General features: G+C 37.3%; 1 protein-coding gene across 1 annotated transcript in view; it reads right to left on the bottom strand.

The window, feature by feature from the left end:
- Nucleotides 1-17,974, bottom strand: part of LOC126482223 (atrial natriuretic peptide receptor 1) — a 1,286,869-nt gene that overhangs the window by 425,326 nt on the left and 843,569 nt on the right. The window contains exon 13 of the mRNA XM_050106202.1: nt 14,132-14,212. Coding sequence (XP_049962159.1) covers nt 14,132-14,212 — 81 coding nt within the window. The remainder of the gene's footprint in view (nt 1-14,131; nt 14,213-17,974) is intronic.

The following is a 17,974-nucleotide window of genomic DNA, read 5'->3' on the forward strand; positions in this document are numbered from 1 at the left end:
AATTCACATTGGAATCTCCCTTCATTATCACTTAGCAGTTATTTCCAGTAATCTTTATTAATACCATCTCTAAATGCCCAATGAAGTTTAAACTATTTCCTGATCAGGGTCCACAGACTGTCAGAATTGCTATTTGTATGTTTCCAAGTTACTGCTAAAGTACAGCACTCAAACAGTTGTTCAATGCTGTATTCACTGAGGTCTGTGGTCTGGGACTTCATTCAAATTTTGTGTATATAGCCACTCCCCCTATCCTCACATTACACAAACAGTTATTTGATATTAACACTTTGTCATCTGGTGGCACCACGGTGGTGTCGTGCACGAAACAGTGGTCAACAGCTGGCGACACCACAATGATGTCACGTGCATAGTATCGCTCCGTGGCTGGCGACATCACAGTGGTGTTGTGAGCATAGTATCACGCAGTGGCCGGCGACATTCTGTTGGTGTTTTGTTTAGGTAACAATAAGTTACACACGTCAACAAGTTTTTTGTTTTTATAAGTACTTGTGCTGTTGTATCATGGCAGACAAAAGAGACGATACAATTATTTATGATGAATGCGTGGACATCTTTTCTGACATTCCAGGCGACTTGGCCGAAGACATTGGATATAAAAAAAATGAAAGTGAAACAGAACCATTGGAAGGTAGTAAAATATGCCCAAGAAGAATTATGTGAAATACCAGCTTTTCTGATTGCACAGGTGGGAACTCTCCCTCCAATATATCCTACATTCTCATAACCCTCCTGGCCTCCACCTTTATTAGTCATTGTCCTTATATATCTAGCCCCTTCCCTGTTCCCATTCCAACAGCGCATAGTGCACTATTGCACCAATGCAAACAGCCTTTGTGTTTCTCTCTCTTTCTGTTATCCCCTCTTTCTCCCCTGCTCAACATCTAACCTCCAAGCTGCAACTAGCTGCCCTACAGTCTCCCCACCTTATCCCTACACGCTCCCACTTGTAGCACTTTACCATCCCCACTTCTACCCTGTTATCCCTCTCCCTCCCCAACCTAGCCTCCTCCTTACCTCCATCCAGTTGCCTCTCCCATGATTACTGCTGCTTGTAGTCTGACTTCAGCTGCCAGAGACTGTGGTCATGTGTGTGTGAGTACCATTTGCGTGTGTGTGCGTGTGTGTGTGAGTGTGTGTGTGTGTTTTGTCTATTTTCAACAAAGGCCTTGTTGGCCAGAAGCTCATTTTGTGCCAGTCTTTTTGTTGTGCCTACCTGTGACTCAGTATCTCTGCTATATGGTGAGTAGCAACTACCCTTCTCATAATATCGTTACATCTGTAGAAATACACTTATGTTTTTCAGTGACCTGTATTGATATGAGAAGCTTATTTTTCTTACTGAGCAATATTCTTATGTTTTGATGGGAAAGTCCAAATGCATTATAATTGCTTACCAAAGCTGTCCAAACTGCCTTTTTTTGTTTCTTCATTTACTGCAGGAACTGTGTGTATCGTTATTTGGCAGCTCTTTCTTTCAGAAACATTTACCCTAAAAGAGGCCTAGTTTCCCGTAATTCCTTCACGAAAGAAGATGAAGTAAATATTCCAGAATTCGAAACCAGAACAGCTGTTAGCATGAGTGGCATAAAAGTAGGTACCTTAGGTGTTGCGAAACAACTCAAATCACTTAAGAAAGACAAGTCTTCCAGTCCAGATGGTATACCAGTCAGGTTCCTTTCAGAGAATGCAGACACAATAGCGCCTTTCTTAGTAATCATATACAACCCCTCACTTGACGAAAGGCCTGTTCCTACAGACTGGAAAGTAGCACAGGTCACACCAATATTCAAGAAAGGAAATAGAAGTAACCCACTGAATTACAGGCCCGTATCACTGACTTCAATTTGCAGTAGGATTTTGGAGCATATACAGTACTCAAACATTGTGAATCACCTTGAAGAAAATGGCTTACTGATACATAACCAACATGGATTCAGAAAATACCATTCTTGTGCAACACAGCTAGCTCTTTATTTCCATGAAGTAATGAGTGCTGTCGACAAGGGATCTCAGATCAATTCCATATTCCTAGATTTCCAGAAGGCTTTTGATACCGTTCCTCACAAGTGACTATTAATCAAGATGAGAACATATGGAGTATTGTCTCAGTTGTGTGACTGGATTCGTGATTTCCTCTCAGAGAGGTCACAGTTCGTAGTGATAGACGGTAAATCATCGAGTAGGACAGAAGTATATCTGGCAGTCCGCAAGGTAGTGTCATAGGCCCTCTGCTGTTAATGATTTCCATGAATGATCTAGGTGATAATCTGAGCAGCCCCCTTAGATTGTTTGCTGATTATGCTGTAATTTACTGTCTAGTAAAATCAGACGATCAATTCCAATTACAAAATGATCTAGAGAGAATTTCTGTATGTTGCGAAAAGTGCCAATTGGCACTAAACAGAGAAAAATGTGAGGTCATCCACATGGGTACTAAAATAAATCCAATAAATTTTGGGTATACGACAAATCGCACAAATCTAAGGGCTGTCAGTTTGACTAAATACCTAGGAATTACAATTACGAGCAACTTAAATTGGAAAACCACATATATAATATTGTGGGGAAGGCGAAACAAAGACTTTGCTTTGTTGGCAGAACACTTAGAAGATGCAACAAACCCACTAAAGAGACAGTCTATGTTACACTTGTCCGTCCTCTGCTGGAATATTGCTGCGCGATGTGGGATCCTTACCAGGTAGGATTGACTGAGGACATCGAAAAAGTGCAAAGAAGGGCAGCCCGTTTCGTGTTATCATGCAATAGGGGTGAGAGTGCCACTGATATGATACGTGAGTTGGGGTGGCAGTCACTGTAACAAAGGCAGTTTTCTTTGCGGCAAGAACTACTTACAAAATTGCAATCACCAACTTTCTCTTCCGAATGCGAAAATATTTTGTTGACCCACCTATGTAGGGAGAAATGATCATCACAATAAAATAAGAAAGTATTCAGAATCCCAGGGATTGGATAGACAGGTTTCTGGCTACACTGAATGCGTCTGGAAATTAGTCATGCAAGTAACTTCTTATCAACATGTTCTGATGTAAACCAAGCCATGAATGGTGAATCTGTCTGAGGGGCAACACAACAATACCATTCACGTGTGATTACCCCAATCTGTTAAGAAACTTATAAAGCTCCACATTTACATGTTCAACAGAATGCTTCAGCCATGGCTTGTCATATTGCTTAAAGAAAGTCACAATCATCATATTTGTGTTAAAGGCATTCTCTGCTATGTGCTTGATGTCATCCTCAATCACCCAGTTTAGGTTATGGTCCAAACTGTCCCCCCACCCCCCACCAATAACCATAACAATAACCATAACCTGTGCATTGTGCATGATATACTTCACCCAGATCTTTCCCTACAGAGCTTAAATCCCAGGTGATATTGCTGAGCTTTGCACTTAGCTAAAACATTCTGTACTAATCCAGACATTCCCCTCCCATAACCACACCTTAGCTGAAGGACCTTCTCAGTCTTTCTGACCCTATGAATACTACTAACCTTAACTTGCACATTTTCCCTGTCTTGCCTGCTCACTTTGTCTACACTCTTCAGAGCTGTGTAGCTGTAGCAGACATATAGACGAAAGCTAGCAAGCTTGCAGCATCTCTTAACTCTCTTGCCTGTTCTGGTAGGTTTGACTGCAGTTCAGCCGTGTACCCAATTCCCAACTTTTTGCTCCCAACTGCAGCCCGCAGCTGCTACAATTCTTTCTGTGTTACTGTCAGATAGTCTTTGAGTTCCTAAACTGACTGCTCTTTATACTGGAATTACTCCATGACCTCTTGACACTGTGCATATTATTATTATTATTATTATTATTATTATTATTATTATTATTATTACTATTATTATTTCTTACCTTTCTCAGACGTTATGTCTGGTTAAAAATGGGAAGTGATGCGGACCTTGATCAAGCGTGACTTCCTGTTAACTGTACGGTATATGTTACATTGCATTTAGGAACTTTCGGGTAACTGAACATGTATCAATAATTGTTGTTAATAATCCAACCCAGTTCAAAAGTAATAGCAGTGTGCATAGCTATAACACCAGGAGAAAGGATGATCTTCACTATGCAGGGTTAAATCTGACTTTGGCACAGAAAGGGGTAAATTATGTTGCCACAAAAGTCTTTGGTCACCTACCAAACAGCATCAAAAGCCTGACAGATAGCCAACTAACATTTATAAATAAATTAAAAGAATTTCTAGATGACAACTACTCCTTCTACTCATTGGCTGAATTTTTAGATAAAAAAAAAAAAAAAAAAAAAAAAAAGCTTAAACATTAGTGTCATGCAATATTTTGTGTAATGCAATAACTTGTACAGAAATCTTTTATTAACCTGACACATTCCACATCATTACGAAGTGTCGTATTCATGATCTATGGAGCAAGTATTAATCTAATCTACAGATTTCTGTAGTTGTATATATATGTTTGGATGTAGCTGTATTGCGTTGATGTACTGGTGGATATTGTGTGGTATGACTCCTGTAGTTGATAGTATAATTGGTATAATGTCAACTTTATCCTGATGCCACATGTCTGACTTCCTCAGCCAGTTGGATGTATTTTTCAATTTTTTTCTCCTGTTATCTTCCATATATTTGTTGTATTGGGTATGGATATTTCGATTAGTTGTGTTAATTTCTTCTTTTTATTGGTGAGTATGATGTCAGGTTTGTTATGTGGTGTTGTTTTATCTGTTATAATGGTTCTGTTCCAGTATAATCTGTATTCATCATTCTCCAGTCCATTTTGTGGTGCATACTTGTTTGTGGGAATGTGTTCTTGTTTTAGTTTATGTTGTATGGCAAGTTGTTGATGTATTATTTTTGCTACATTTTCAGTCTTCTGGTGTATTCTGTATATGCTAGTATTGTACATCTGCTTGTGATGTTATCTACTGTTTCTATTTGTTGTTTGCAAAGTCTGCATTTATCTGTTATGGTATTGGGATCTTTAATAATTTGCTTGCTGTAATATCTGGTGTTTATTGTTTGATCCTGTATTGCAATCATGAATCCTCCCATCTCACTGTATATATTGCCTTTTCTTAACCATATGTTGGATGTGTCTTGATTGATGTGTGGCTGTGTTAAATGATACGGGTGCTTGCCATGTAGTGTTTTCTTTTTCCAATTTACTTTCTTCGTATCTGTTGATGTTATGTGATCTAAAGGGTTGTAGAAGTGGTTATGAAATTGCAATGGTGTAGCCGATGTATTTATATGAGTGATTGCTTTGTGTATTTTGCTAGTTTCTGCTCGTTCTATAAAGAATTTTCTTAAATTGTCTGCCTGTCCATAATGTAGGTTTCTTATGTCGATAAATCCCCTTCCTTCTTCCTTTCTGCTTAATGTGAATCTTTCTGTTGCTGAATGTATTCTATATTTGTGGCATTGTGATCGTGTAAGTGTATTCAGTGCTTCTAGGTCTGTGTTACTCCATTTTACTACTCCAAATGAGTAGGTCAATATTGGCATAGCATAAGTATTTATAGCTTTGTCTTGTTTCTTGCTGTCAATTCTGTTTTCAGTATTTTTGTTAGTCTTTGTCTATATTTTTTTCTTTTAATTCTTCTTTAATATTTGTATTATCTATTCCTATTTTTTGTCTGTATCCTAGATATTTATAGGCATCTGTGTTTTCCATCACTTCTATGCAGTTGCAGTGGTTATCCAATATGTAATCTTCTTGTTTAGAGTGTTTTCCCTTGACTATGCTATTTTTCTTATATTTGTCTGTTCCAAAAGCCATATTTATATAATTGCTTAATACTTCTGTTATCTTTAGTAATTGGCTGAGTTGTTGATTTGTTGCTACCAGTAGTTTTAGATCATCCATGTGTAGCAAATGTGTGATTTTGTGTTGGTATGTTCCAATAATATTATATCCATAATTTGTATTGTTTAGCATGTTGGATAGTGGGTTCAGAGCAAGGCAGAAACAGAAAGGACTTAATGAGTCTCCTTGGTATATTCCACACTTAATCTGTATTGGCTGTGATGTGATATTATTTGAATTTGTTTGGATATTAAGTGTGGTTTTCCAATTTTTCATTACTATGTTTAGGAACTGTATCAATTTAAGATCTAATTTGTATATTTCCACTATTTGTAGTAACCATGAGTGGGGTACACTATCAAAAGCTTTTTGGTAATCAATGCATGCGTAGTGTAGGGACCTTTGTTTAATTTTAGCTTGATATGTCATCTCTGCACCTGTTATCAGTTGCTCTTTACATCCTCGTGCTCCTTTGCAGCAGCCTTTTTGTTCTTCATTTATAATTTTGTTCTGTGTTGTATGTGTCATTGATTTCTGTGTAATGACTGAAGTTCATATTTTGTATATTGTTGGTAGGCATGTTATGGCGTGATATTTTGCTGGGTTCGCTGTGTCTGCTTGATCTTTAGGTTTCAGATAAGTTATTCCTTGTGTAAGTGTATCAGGGACTGTGTATGGGTCTGCAATGTAACTGTTAAATAATTTTATAGAGGGATACATTCCACGTGGGAAAAATATGTCTGCTTGTGTCTGTGTATGTGCGGATGGTTATGTGTGTGTGTGCGAGTGTATACCTGTCCTTTTTTTCCCCTAAGGTAAGTCTTTCCGCTCCCGGGATTGGAATGACTCCTTACCCTCTCCCTTAAAACCCACATCCTTTCATCTTTCCCTCTCCTTCCCTCTTTCCTGATGAAGCAACCTTTTGTTGCGAAAGCTTGAATTTTGTGTGTATGTTTGTGTTTGTTTGTGTGTCTATCGACCTACCAGCACTTTTATATGTTAAATAATTTAGTTAGATGTGAATGTGTTGAGATGAACTTCTTTAGCCAGATATTTGCTATTTTATCTTTTCCAGAGGCTTTCCAATTGTGCGTAGAATTAATTGCTCGGGTGACTTCATGTTGCAAAATTATCACTTCAGACTTTGTTGTATCATCTTGTATGTGTCTGTTTCTGCTTGTATCCACCATGCATGTCTGTTACGTTGTACCGGGTTTGACCATATGTTGCTCCAGAAGTGTTCCATGTCTGTTATGTTTGGGGATTGTCTATTTTAATGTGAGTGTTATCTATTGTCTGGTAAAATTTTTCGTTTGTGTTGAATGTTTGGATTTGTTTCCTTCTATTTTCACTTTTTTTTTTTGTATCTTCTAAGTCGTTTGGCCAATGCTTGTAATTTCTGCTTCTTTTCATCTAATTGCTCTATTGCTTCTTGTTGTGAGATTTTACCCAACCTTTTTTGTTTTTTGTCTGATATTTAATTTCTTATAAATTGTGTTAGCTGTCCGATGTCTTTTCTCAGTTTTTCTATTCCGATCTGTAGCCTGTGTTGCCATGCTGGTTTTGTGGGTTTCTTCTGTGTGTTGGTTGGTTCTGATCTCTGCCTAGTGTGTATATTTAGTGTAGTGAGTGCTCCTATATAAACCAGTAGTTTTAACTCTTCCATAGTTGTATTTTCATTTATTTTGTTGTGTATGATTGTATAGATAGTTGTTATTGTTGTTTCGACTTGTGGGTTATTTGGTGGTCTATGCAAGAATGGTCTAATGTCCGTATTTGTGTCTTTGTATTATATATATGTCAGCTGAAATTTTTCTTCTATATCTAACATGTGTGTCACTTCCTGTTCTATTTGTGCTTGTTCTGGTGGCCATCTTAAGATTTCAATTTCCTCTGATTGCTTAATTGATGCGTGTCGTCCTTTGTTTGTTTGCTCTGGGATGTTTGAGTCTATTACTGTATTTTCTTCTCCTCCTTCTTCTGATTGCACATTATTTTGTTCCAGTATTTGTTGTACTTGTTGTTTGATGTTTTCTAATTCTGACTGGGGTCCTATTATTTTTTATTACTACACGGATCTGATCAGCTAGTCGTTGTTCTGTTAAAAATTTTAATTCTGGGTATCTGGTAATAAATGTTATGTATATTTGCGATCTGTATCCAGTTGTGTTAGTTCCTAAGTTTGTTGCTTGGTAATAACAGGACATGAGGTGTTGGTTAACTTCATCTGGCCACCTCATCCTCTGTCTTTGATTTCCTTCTAGAGTGGTTGCAGGAAGCATATCCTGCAAAACACATCTATTTGGATTTAAATCATTTTTCATGTGGCTAGCAATGTCGTTACCATTGTGGACGGGCATAGAGTTCAAGCGTCGTCCCCGATCATGACAGCGCTTGTCCGAGGCTTCATTAGTATTACTATTATTATTGTTACTACTACTACTACTACTACTACTACTACTATTATTATTATTATTATCTTCTTTCATTTCTCAGACCTTAGGTCTGGTTAAAAATGGAAAGTGACGCGGACCTTGATCAAGCGTGACTTCCTTTTAACTGTACGGTATATGTTACATTGCATTTAGGAACTTTCAGGTAATTGAACTTGTATCAATAATTACAGATTTCTGTAGTTGTATATATACGTTTGGATGTAGCTGCACTGCGTTGATGTACTGGTGGATATTGTGTGGTATGACTCCTGTAGTTGATAGTATAATTGGTATAATGTCAACTTTATCCTGACGCCACATGTCCTTGACTTCCTCAGCCAGTTGGATGTATTTTTCAATTTTTTCTCCTGTTTTCTTCTGTATATTTGTTGTATTGGGTATGGATATTTCGATTAGTTGTGTTAATTTCTTCTTTTTATTGGTGAGTATGATGTCAGGTTTGTTATGTGGTGTCGTTTTATCTGTTATAATGGTTCTGTTCCAGTATAATTTGTATTCATCATTCTCCAGTACATTTTGTGGTGCAAGTGTGTATGTGGGAATGTGTTGTTTTATTAGTTTATGTTGTATGGCAAGTTGTTGATGTATTATTTTTGCTACATTGTCATGTCTTCTGGGGTACTCTGTGTTTGCTAGTATTGTACATCCACTTGTGATGTGATCTACTGTTCCTATTTGTTGTTTGCAAAGTCTGCATTTATCTGTTGTGGTATTGGGATCTTTAATAATATGCTTGCTGTAACATCTGGTGTTTATTGTTTGACCCTGTATTGCAATCATGAATCCTTCCATCTCACTGTATATATTGCCTTTTCTTAGCCATGTGTTGGATGCGTCTTGATTGATGTGTGGCTGTGTTAAATGATACGGGTGCTTGCCATGTAGTGTTTTCTTTTTCCAATTTACTTTCTTCATATCTGCTGATGTTATGTGATCTAAAGGGTTGTAGAAGTGGTTATGAAATTACAATGGTGTAGCCGATGTATTTATATGAGTGATTGCTTTGTATATTTTGCTAGTTTCTGCTCGTTCTATAAAGAATTTTCTTAAATTGTCTGCCTGTCCATAATGTAGGTTTCTTATGTCGATAAATCCCCGTCCTTCTTCCTTTCTGCTTAATGTGAATCTTTCTGTTGCTGAATGTATTCTATATTTGTGGCACTGTGATCATGTAAGTGTATTCAGTGCTTCTAGGTCTGTGTTACTTCATTTCACTACTCCAAATGAGTAGGTCAATATTGGTATAGCATAAGTATTTATAGCTTTTGTCTTTTTTCTTGCTGTCAATTTTGTTTTCAGTATTTTTGTTAGTCTTTGTCTATATTTTTCTTTTAGTTCTTCTTTAATATTTGTATTATCTATTCCTTTTTTTTTTGTCCGTATCCTAGATATTCATAGGCATCTGTTTTTTCCATCGCTTCTATGGAGCCGCTGTGGTTATCCAATATGTAATCTTATTGTTTAGTGTGTTTTCCCTTGACTATGCTATTTTTCTTACATTTGTCTGTTCCAAAAGCCATATTTATATCATTGCTGAATACTCCTGTCTATTATTATTATTATTATGACTATTGTCTGATTTAGAAGTGACTGAATGGTTAAACTGTCAACTGAATCCTGGGACTGGGTGGATGATGCTACTTGGTTGCTTTCAGACTAGATGTAGTAATAGGATATGGCCATAAAAATTCAGTGTTTCATCATCTTGCAAAATGACCATCGGTACTGCAAGAAGTTGAATCATGCAGGTGATTTGCATTTAATATGATAGATAAACCACTGAGGGTGGCTGAACTGTTAGTGAAGGGACTAAATCTTGTGTCCACTTCTGAGAAACTACCCACCAAGAATTTTGTTAAGTGTCGTAGAGTGTGGTGTTTTGGAACTTCACAATTAAGACTGCAGAGGAAAAAATTGAGGCAAAAGATTCACAAATCTTAACTATGATGCCCACATAGGACACCTGAGAAAAGAAAATCACTTTGATCCTTAAGCAAGGGCTCTGGTGTAATAATTTTATGTACTGACAAGGGCAACACCAATATCTTCTTCTGGTAAAAATATGAATTTATAGCAGAACTGATTACACTGTCATTCTTGAAGGAAACTAAAGACATGAAACAACGGAAAACATGTGCTCATCCTATATCCAACTGCTTTCCTGGCAAACTTAGGAGTAGAATCACTTGCCCCATTAAGACTTTACGGTTTGCCAAATATACATAAAGAAAAGGCTCCACTGTTCCTTACTGTTAGTAAAATTAGAGCTCCAACATAATGTGGTCTTTGGTCGAAATACTGGTTTGATTCAGCTCTCCACACTAGTCTATATCATATAGGCTGCTTCACCTCCACAAAAATACCACAAAATTGTGTGACACATCCTGTAATATTTTGAAAGATTGAGGGACCAACACCAAAAAGTAATAACAGCTAATACTGAATGAATACAATGAAGGGAAGCATTAATGGTTGTATATTCGTTTTATGTGTGGAATAGTATCATATAAATTCCAAAACATCTACACTGGCAGACAACTGAAGATAGATAACAATTATCTCATGAAACGTACAAGCATTTCTGAAAAAACAGACACTGTTAATGATCCATAGCTGCACAAAATAACTTGAAATTAATTTGTGGAATGCAAAATCCTTGACATCAGATTTATTAGGTACAGATCTACTACACAATAAATTGATGTCAAGGAATTAATCTTCAGCAAATTAATTTCAAATTATCTCATGAAAGCCTCCTTACAAAGTTTAAGGAACCAGTATTATCTGAGGAGTCTCAGAACCCTGTGCAGCCCCCTACATATCATTCCCATAAGGAGCACCATGAGAGATTAGATCGATTACTGAGTGCACAGAACCATTTAAGCAGTCATTCATCACACTCTCCACATATGAATGAAATGGGAAGAAATCATAACATGTCATCCAGTGGTAGGTACTCTCAATCAGAGAGCACTGCTGTAAATGAAATCTTGTGAGGTTCCAGGGATGGTGGGACGATGTAGAGTGTAATCATTATATAATAGGGACAGCTCTGATCTCTCTCTCTCTCTCTCTCTCTCTCTCTCTCTCTCTCTCACACACACACACACACACACACACACACACACACACAATACAGTTGGAATGTTTTGGAGCACCAAGAAAAAACAGGATCTGTGTGTGTATGGCGGACGTACTTGCTAGCTACTATTTTTGTATCTTCCATAGTTATATACATGTATTTGTGTTTAACTTCTTTTGTGTTTCCTTTCCTCACAGCTTTCCTTCTCCAGTCTCAGAGCAGAGTGGAGTGGAGTTCAGCGACAGCTCATCATTTGTACACAGATTGTAAATCATTTAGTTTAGTGGTATTCTTGTGCACTGGTGGTGGTTGGTGAATAGTGGCAAGGTTGTGAATCTCCGGGAGAAAGACAAACGTCAATACTGACTGCAGAGCTGTCCCCTTACATTTTATAACCTGGTTTGAGGTATTTCTTAAAGCTGAAAGGAAATCTGAGCCAGCATGAGGCACCTCACCTGTTGGGACTGTGACAATTGTGTTGGAGAGGTCTGGACAAGCACAGAGGAGGGCAAGGGGGGCAGGATATGGGGGGGGGGGGGGATTTCTTGTCATTCGGAAATCCAGTGTTATGTTAAGTGGCTTTTCCTGCTTAGTAAGATCAGCAAGAAACAGATTTAAGATTAGCTGAATGATCGGCATGAAAATTTCATCTCCAAGGCTAACAACATTTTGTATCAATGGTCAAAGTTCAAGAGAAATACACAATAATATGCTTTAGACATGTATGTTCTGAACAAAGTTGTGGGGGACAGATGGGGAGGAGGCGTGGGTGGGAAATACCCGATGCGGTTTGACAGCCCTTGTTGCAAAAGCATTGAGCTTCACTGGAAATTTAAACGTAATGAAAGCCTCACAGACAAACAAAAACCAAACAAAGCCAAAATTTGCATAAAAGAGCCATGCACTAAGCTTTCAGCAAATTCAAAAGTAATAATTCTGTATACCAATGTGAAAGAAAATACAAAGAAGTTCTGGTCACAGGTTAAATCAGTAAATCAATGGAAACCATGTTTGTCCAGTGACTAATGGCTTTGAAATGGAGGATGACACAGAAAAGACCAAAATACTAAACGTGTTCCTCTAAAACCATTTCACAGACGAAGATATGCTCTGCAGTACCTCCTTTAAATCATCCTATGAATGACGAAATTAATTATATCAAAAATAAGTCACCATGGGATAACATCATAACTGAAATAATGCAACAGAGAGACAGCAAATGGACCTGACAGTACACCAGAACTGTAACACATAGAGTATGAGGGGAAAAAAACATTGCCCTCTTCTAGCAGCAATGTACTGCTGTGGAGTAAAGTATTCCTGATGTTAGAAACAAGCACAGGTCATTCTCATTTTCAAAAAACTATAGGCTTATATCTTAGACATCAGTCAGTTGTAGAATTTTGGAACATGTTTTAGCTCACATCTCATGACATGTCTGGGGGTGGAAAACCACCTCTGTAGGAATCAACATGAATTCCAAAACTGAAGATAGCATGAAAATCAGCTCATTCTGTTCATCCATGAGACCCAAAATGCAGTAGATACTGGCACTCTGATAGACAGCATGTTTCTTGCGTTCTGTAGGTCATTCAATACATTCCACACTGCCACATAATGAACAAAATACAAGCATACAGAATATCAGACCAATGTGTGATTGGATTGAAGAGTTTCTAGCAAATAGAACACAGTATGCCATTCTCAATGGAGAAGAGTCTTCAGACATAAAAGTGAATTCCAAGTGTACTGCGTGTGACTGTTATAGGTTGATTACTTTTCACAATACATATAAATGACATAATAGACAACACTGGAAGTTCCATGAGCTTCCCATGGATGATGCTGTAGTACAAAGAGAAGTTGCAACACTGGAAAATTGTAATGAAATGCAGGAAAACAGGCAGGATAGACACTTGGTGCAGGGGGTGGCAACTGACCTTCAGTCTAAACAAATGTAATCTATTTTGCATACACAGCAAGAGAGACCACTTATTGTATGATTAAACAATTGCAGAAGAGTAATTTGAAGCAGTTACTTCCATAATATACCTATGAGTACGCGTATGAAGTGATTTAAAGGGGAACAATCACATAAAATTAACTGCAGGAAAAGCAGATGCCAGACTGGGATTAACTGAAAAATCCTCAGAAAATGTGGTCTGTCGACAAAGGTGGAAGCTTACAAAATCCTCATTTGACCAATACTTGAATAGTGCTTGTCAGTATGGACTGGACTGATTGAGGAAATAGAGAAGATCCATGGGACAGCAATGCATTTCATTACAGGTTCATTTAGCAAGAAATGATCAACTAACTCCAATTCTGCTGCAAGAGAGGCATTCTGCTTCATGGTGCGGTTTATTACCAAAGTTCCAGGAGTGTAGAAGAAACAACAAATGTAGTATATTGTTTATTCCTAGGTATATCTTACAAAAAGGCTGTGAAGATAAAATTAGAGATATTTATGCCTACACAGAGGCTTACCAGCTTTTGTTCTCCCTGCAGACCATTTGCAACTGGAACAGGAAAGTAGGGAAGTGACAGTAGTACACAAAGTACCCTCTCCCATACACTGTAGGGTGGCTTACAGAATATAGATGTTGATGTAGACATGCTCAGAGTAGTGTTGTCATCAATACTTTCAACAGTTTTGATCTTATGTTGAAAAATAACATTGACCTAGATAATTTTTAATCACTTGGAAATATATTCATACTTAAAGTAATATTACCTTCACAAAAAATGTAATTTTTTTCTCACCTGTTTTATCTCCCATAGTAATTTCTTACTTATGTCCAGCTTCTTCTTGATTGTGACTTTTTTAATTGCAACTCTTGTACCCTGAAAAACAAATATTATAAGAGGATTACTGCCAGGTCGCGTACTAAGTTTTTAACATATTTTGAAGAATGAAAATGGAGTGAAGTGGAGGTTTCTTGAATGGAGGGGAATAGGCCTAATTATTTTTGTAGTGGTATTTATAGTCCCATGCCTTTCATCCTCTTGTTTTGTTTCCACATACATAATATGTTCTGTATCACATATTCAAACTTTTCCATTTATTTCTAGCGGATTTTGTCTCTATTAGTGCCAATGTATAAAACAGCTGACCTTACATTAGCACAAGAAATGAAGTCAGATCAAGCTCAACTTAGATATTGTCATGTTAATCTCACATTATTTTGCAGTGAACTAAGATCAACACTGACCAGCAAAATTTTGGGGATCAGTTCAGGTGAAGTCATCAGTTCACAACTTAGTTCCATTACACAAGAATAGAGTTCATAATGTGCAAATACAAATTGTAAATAAGTAAACAATAAAGAAGTTGATTCCTTTAAATACCTAGGAGACTGGATTACATACAATGCAAAAGAAAAGACAGCTATAGAAACTAGGGTGCACAAAATGGAAAGTGTGTTTCGTATGACCAAAAATGTTTATAACAAAAAATCATTGGCCTGGAACACAAAATTAAGACACTACCAGACAGTGGCCAGACCTGAATCTCTGTATGTGGTAGAAACACAAACTAACAAGAAATGGAGATCTTGAAAAACTAGAGAAGGCTGAAAGAGGAATTTTTTGGAAAATACTGGGCGCTAAAAGGAACGATAATGCTGAATACAGGTTAAGACCAAACAGAGAGCTATACTTGAAAACTGAAAAACTAACTGACGTAATGAGGAAGAGAAGATTACAGCTTATTGGAGATATATTCAGAATGGATAACAATAGACTAACCAAGTGGATTCACATTACTCAAGAGCTACATGTTCATAAAGACTAAAAAGGACATGGAAAATGCTGGAATTACAATAGACACAATAGAAAACAGAACACATTTCAGAAAGACTGTTCTAAAGGCAGAATTTCAGGAGAGAAAGAAAACATCTACACAAAAGTGGCCTCAAGAAGAAAGGGAACAACACTCTAAAAGGATGAAAGAAATTTGGAAACTAAGGAAACCTAATACAATGAAGAGTAGCCAAAGCAGATTCATCGTACCCTCCACATGGGTTATTCGAAAGAAGAAGCAGAAGAAGAAAGAAGTTGTAGTTGACACTCCCACACTGCTGACGTTAAGAATAGTTCTTTTGATATAAGAAGTTGAATTAAGCTGTCGATGTACATAATGAGGCCCATAATAAATACTCCTGTACATATTCTTGGAAATGGCTCATAATTAACATCAGCATGTCTAAAGGCATTTCATAGACACTTAGCAACAGAGTAAGAAAGGGAAATCTGAGGTATTTGCGATGAGCAGTTAAGTACATGGAGTTTAACAGTTGCCAACAATGCTTGAACATCTCTTACAAAAATGCTCTCCAGGCTTGAACAAAAGTAACTACACAATTTTTATTATATTTTTAACAGCCAAACAAGTGCTTACACTGCTGTAACAACTGCATGTGCATTGGCACAAATACTAGGCACATTTATGACTATTAATAAAGACAAGTTGCCAAAGTGATATCAAACAGGCTTGTGATAGGTAGCTGAAGAATCACAGATGGGGCCTTCCAGACAATAATGCCATATGAACATTCCATTCCAGTGATTATGTTTTGGACTACGGTTCTTCAACTCTGGGGTTCAATCCCATGTGTCTGCTTTACTTATTTTTTTTTATTTTTTACCATTTCTTCCATCTCTGGCAATTTTTGTTATTGTGTTTTTCTGAGTCGCATCACAGTTCAGACACCATGTCAAGCTGTAGTTTCCCATATGTCTGGATGGGTGATACTCTTCAAAGATTTCAAAAAGTCAAGAGCATAACAACACCAAAAGAACTGTGCCCAGTAAATCACTGTGGTGTCAAACCAACCTTTGGGCTGATGATACCTCTATATCTATAACTACATACATATTTCACAAGTCACTGTATGGTGTATGTCAGAAAGGACCTTGTACTGTTATTAGTCATTTCCTTACTTGTTCCACTCACAAATAGAACAAGGGAAAACAACTATCTAAAAGCCTCCTTATGAGCCTATTTCTTGTATTTTATTTTCATGGTCCTCACACAAAATGTACTTTGGCTGTAGTAGAACCATTCTGCAATTGGCCTCAAATGCTGGTTCCCTAAATTTCTGCAATAATGCACTGCAAATAGAGCATCTTCTTCACTCCAGGGAGTTCCAGTTCACAAAGTATCTTCATAATAACTGTGTGCTGATCGAACCTACCAGTAACAAATGTAGCAGCCGGCCACTCAATTGCTTGAATATTTTCCTTAATCCAACCTGGTGGGATCCCAAATACTCAAACATTACTCAAGAACAGGTTGCCTAGCATTCTGCACACCATTTCCTTTGTGGATGAGCTATAGTTTCCTAATATTCTCCCAATAAAATGAAGTCAAGCATTAGCTTTTTCTTCCAGCAACCTGACATGTTCACTCTATTTCATACACTCTGCAGTGTTACAGCTAGATACTTAATCAATGTGGCTGCATCAAGCTGCACCCTACTAATGCTGTATTCTAATGTTATAGGATTTTTCCCTACTTATCTGCATTAACTTTCATTTCTCTACATTTAGAGAAAGCTGCCATTGGTCACACCAACTAGAAATTCTGTTTAAGACATCTTGTATCCTCCTATGGTCACTCAACAATGAGACCTTACTGCGCACTTCACCATCAACCAATTACAGATTGCTGCTCACCCTATCCATCAGATCATTAATGTATGTAGAGAATAAAATCAGCCCTATCACACTTCCATGGGGCACTCCTGATGATACACATCTCTTTGGTGAACACTTCTCATTGAGGACTGCATATTGAGTTCAATTACTTTCCTATCTACGCAGCCTTCATTCTGCTATTTACCCACCTAAACAGCCAATGCAAATATATAAATCTGTCATTCTCTGCATCAGTAGTTTTGTTAGTATATAAGATCGAATAAAACTGCTTGATCAGCAACTGCTCAATGTTGAATACCTGAGTGATAAGTGATCAAACCATAAAAACATCAACTCTTGAACTTTCAGAACATGTGATCTCCTTACTCTGTGTAGAAATGAAAAGCAATACAAAAGAAACATATATTTACAAATGGAAGTATTGCAGTGGGCACAGAAAAGCTATTTGGAAGTACAAATGAAAAGGGATGCACATACCGTAAACTTTTTTATTTTACAATCATCTTTTCTTCTCCTTTTTAAATTTATACAGGGTGCCCCACAAATTTTGTGACAAACTTTGAGGAGTTGTAGAGAGTGTCTTGATGAACAAATAAAAGATAGGAACTGCTAGAAAACATCTTGCAATGACACTACAGAGCATCTGATTACTAGATGCTGGCATTTGCCACCAGATTACCCCTTCAGCAGCAAACAAGACACTGTACACTGATGGGTTGTAGGCAGAATATCTCAAATATTGTTCACTATTAAGTGATCACTGCTGACTGCCATGATCATTGGTGGAGAATATAGAGATAGATGCTACATAACGAGGCCTGTCTTCTATGAATGCAATGGTTTATTGCCTTGGTGGGTGACAGTTTCAGACACAGGTTTCCATCTGGAGTTTATTTTCCTCCCATATACCAAGAAACACATGAGGTTTTAGACTTTTATAGGGTTCCA

The sequence above is a fragment of the Schistocerca serialis genome, chromosome 5, assembly GCF_023864345.2.
Source record: "Schistocerca serialis cubense isolate TAMUIC-IGC-003099 chromosome 5, iqSchSeri2.2, whole genome shotgun sequence".
NCBI classification, from domain to species: Eukaryota; Metazoa; Arthropoda; class Insecta; order Orthoptera; family Acrididae; genus Schistocerca; species Schistocerca serialis.